Source organism: Arachis ipaensis, chromosome B09 (genome assembly GCF_000816755.2).
Source record: "Arachis ipaensis cultivar K30076 chromosome B09, Araip1.1, whole genome shotgun sequence".
In the NCBI taxonomy this organism is placed as follows: Eukaryota; Viridiplantae; Streptophyta; class Magnoliopsida; order Fabales; family Fabaceae; genus Arachis; species Arachis ipaensis.
The window spans coordinates 130,436,376-130,439,564 of record NC_029793.2 but is presented as its reverse complement, the minus strand read 5'-3'; the positions used below and the strand labels follow the sequence as shown (position 1 = coordinate 130,439,564).

The following is a 3,189-nucleotide window of genomic DNA, read 5'->3' as shown; positions in this document are numbered from 1 at the left end:
AAGAATTCCTATCATTAAATGGCACATTGAGAAGAGAGTAAACAGTCAGGTTAACGAATGGATGGTCCACATACGGAGTTCTTGTAAAAACATTGGACAAACAGCAATCAGCCGTGCGGTTTCAGATCGTCAGAGAGATGAGGAACTGATGGAGAGGCAGAGAAAGGCAGAGGATCAAAATGTTGTGGGGGTTGAGGAGAGAGTTTACACTTTGGATGTTGACGAAGATGATGAAGATTCTGCCATGAAGTTTGACCTCACGCCTCTTTACCGTGCTTGTCACATTTATGGTTGTTTGGGGATTCTTGAGCAGTTTCATGTATACTACTTCACGAATAGATCGGCACAATTGAAATCGGATTTGGAGATATCTTCGTCACAATCTTTTGTTGAATCATACCAAACGTTTTTGGCTCAGATTGTTGGGTACTTCATAGTGGAGGATAGGGTCCTTAGGACCGGTGGGGGACTTCTGGTCCCCGATCAAGTCGATAACATGTGGGAAACTGCTATAACTAGATTGACTTTGCTGTTAAATGCCCAATTTTCCCAAATGAAATCTGCCACCAACCATCTCAAGGTTAAGGAATACGTCACTCTTCTTTCGTGGTCTCTCCTGCAATATGGTTATGATATAGAATCTCTTCTTGATGTGGTTGATAACAATCGCGACAAATTTCATCTGCTTCTTATGGCTGAATGCAGAGAACAAACAATTGAGGCTCTGAATCATGATACATATGAGCTGATGGTGATAAAAAAGGAAAGTGATTATGAGAGTAATGTTTTGTCATTTGGTCTCCAAACTACAGACATCATGCCTGCTTTCCCCTATGTTGCACCATTCTCCTCCATGGTACCCGAGATGTGTCAAATTGTGAAATCCTTCATCAAAAGTTGTGTTGATTATTTGTCTTATGGTGCGCGCGATTATTTCTTTGATGTCGTGATCAGGTACTTGAACAACTTTCTGATTGAAGTAATAAATGAAACATTACTCAATACAATCAATAGCAGCAATATCAGTGTTTCCCATGCCATGCAGATAGCTGCTAACTTTACTAGTCTGGAAAGAGCTTGTGATTTTTTCCTTAAGAATGCGGCGCAACAAAGTGGCATCCCACTCCGTTTTATTGACAAGTCTCAAATGACTTTATCTGCGAAAGCAGTACTGCAGACTTCTAGAGACGCGACCTACATTACTTTACTCGGTTTGGTAAATGCGAAAATAGACGAGTATATGAATCTTACAGAAAGTGTTACTTTATGGACTACAGAGGAGACAAAGCAGAATGGAAATGAATACATAAGTGAATTGATCTTGTACCTTGATTCTCTTATGTCGACGGCGCAACAAGTTCTGCCTTTGGATGCCATGTACAAAGTTGGGATCGGTGCGCTTGAGCATATTAACAATACCATTATCTCTGCTTTCCTTAGCGATAGCGTTAAAAGGTTTAATGCGACGTCTGTGATGAATATCGGCGTTGATCTCAAGTTGCTGGAGAATTTTGCAGATGAGAGGTTCTACTCTTCAGGGTTAGAAGGAATGTACAAAGCAAGTAGTTTTAGAGATTGCTTGGTAGAGTCAAAGCAATTGATTAATCTTCTCTCAAGTAGTCAACCTGAGAACTTCATGAATCCTGTGATAAGGGAGAAAAACTACTATGCACTTGATTATAAGAAGGTGTCTACCATTTGTGACAAATTCAAGGATTCTGCAGATGGTATCTTTGGAAGCCTTTCAAACAAAAATACAAAGCAAACTGCTAAAAAGAAATCAATGGAAGTGCTCAAAAAGAGACTTAAGGATTTCAATTGAAGATTCTTCCTTCATTTCAAATAGGGTATAGTTGTAGTGCACTTCTTTTTCTGGAACCTCCCCACTTTAGAATGAATAGTGTATTTCTATATTATTTTCACCTATTCTTATAGAATAAAGAATTATTTTTGCATTGTTCTATTTATTGAACAAACAAATGTTAACTCAGAGTAGCATGGCAATACAGATAGTTTGCATTTCAAATTAGGGAATAACGACTTAGTATACCTAAGGAAGAGGTCTTCTTAGAAAAAAAAAAAAATTATATTTGATTAGGTTTCAGGAAAGAATAGAAAATTTAAACAATGACCTTGATGTTCTATTTACTAAGACATAACTTCTGTTTATCTAATTTTTGTTCATTGTGCATCCAAGTTTATTCATTTCTCAACATTAAGAAAAGGTTGATCTAGCGTTTAATCTAACCATTTCTAGTACCATTCTGCTAGGAAGACAAATGAGAAATCTAAATAATGTAAATAATGGGTTCTGAATTTGGCCCAATACAAGAAAAAAAAAAATAAGAAAACTCTTTAAATTACCTAAGTTAAAAAATCCAAACAGTTATTTCAAAAAACTAATCATTCAAATTCTAATTTACCAAAGGAATTCACCCAAATACCCTCTTTCCCCCAAACCGTCTGTCACCCCACCCTCATCAATTATCCCACCTCTCCGGCGTTAGAAGCTCTCTCACCGGCCATCATCGTCCACCCCTGTAGCCCACTTGCCCATCACCGTCGCGGGATCATCATCAAACAACCATCCACGTAGTTATTAAAATAATCATCCGGCTACCTAGTGAAATGACCATCCAACATTTGTTAATTGTATATACTTAAACTGAATCGAACAAAATAACCATCCAATTAAGAATTAAAATAACCATCTACATACCTAGTGAATTGAACATCCACCACATTTGCGGGGTAGAGAGAGTCAACGGCGATGCATGGAGGTAGGGGAGGAGATCCGGCGATGGAGCAGCCACGCAATGACAACTTCGGCTAGGCGAGGTTGCGAATCTACTCCGTGGGCTTCCAACCCGAACGTGCAGCGGCCTTAGATGGAAGAGGAGGAGGAGTCAAATTGATGGGAGGAAGCGCGGCGTCGATGAGGTGTGGCACAGCAGCAACAACGGCACGACAGAGAGGACAGGCGACGGGGATAACGTGCGTCTCGAACGGCGCGACGGGAGGCGGCCTGTAGTGGGGCCTGCACGGCCGGCGACGAGTAGGCAGCGGTAACGAGGACGCACAGGGTTGTTGCGGCGTGATCTCCCATTGCTACGGCGCGCAAGCAGAACGCAGAGAGGCTGGGCGGCGTCGGCGGGAGGATGGGCGGTGTCGGACCGGACCGTGGGGAAG

General features: G+C 41.3%; 1 protein-coding gene across 1 annotated transcript in view; it reads left to right on the top strand.

Moving 5' to 3' along the window:
- LOC107615950 (exocyst complex component SEC15A-like) overlaps window positions 1–1,963 on the top strand; it is a 3,800-nt gene extending 1,837 nt beyond the window's left edge. The window contains exon 3 of the mRNA XM_021110425.1: window positions 1–1,963. This exon is cut by the window's left edge and continues 47 nt beyond it. Coding sequence (XP_020966084.1) covers window positions 1–1,822 — 1,822 coding nt within the window. The 3' untranslated portion in view covers window positions 1,823–1,963.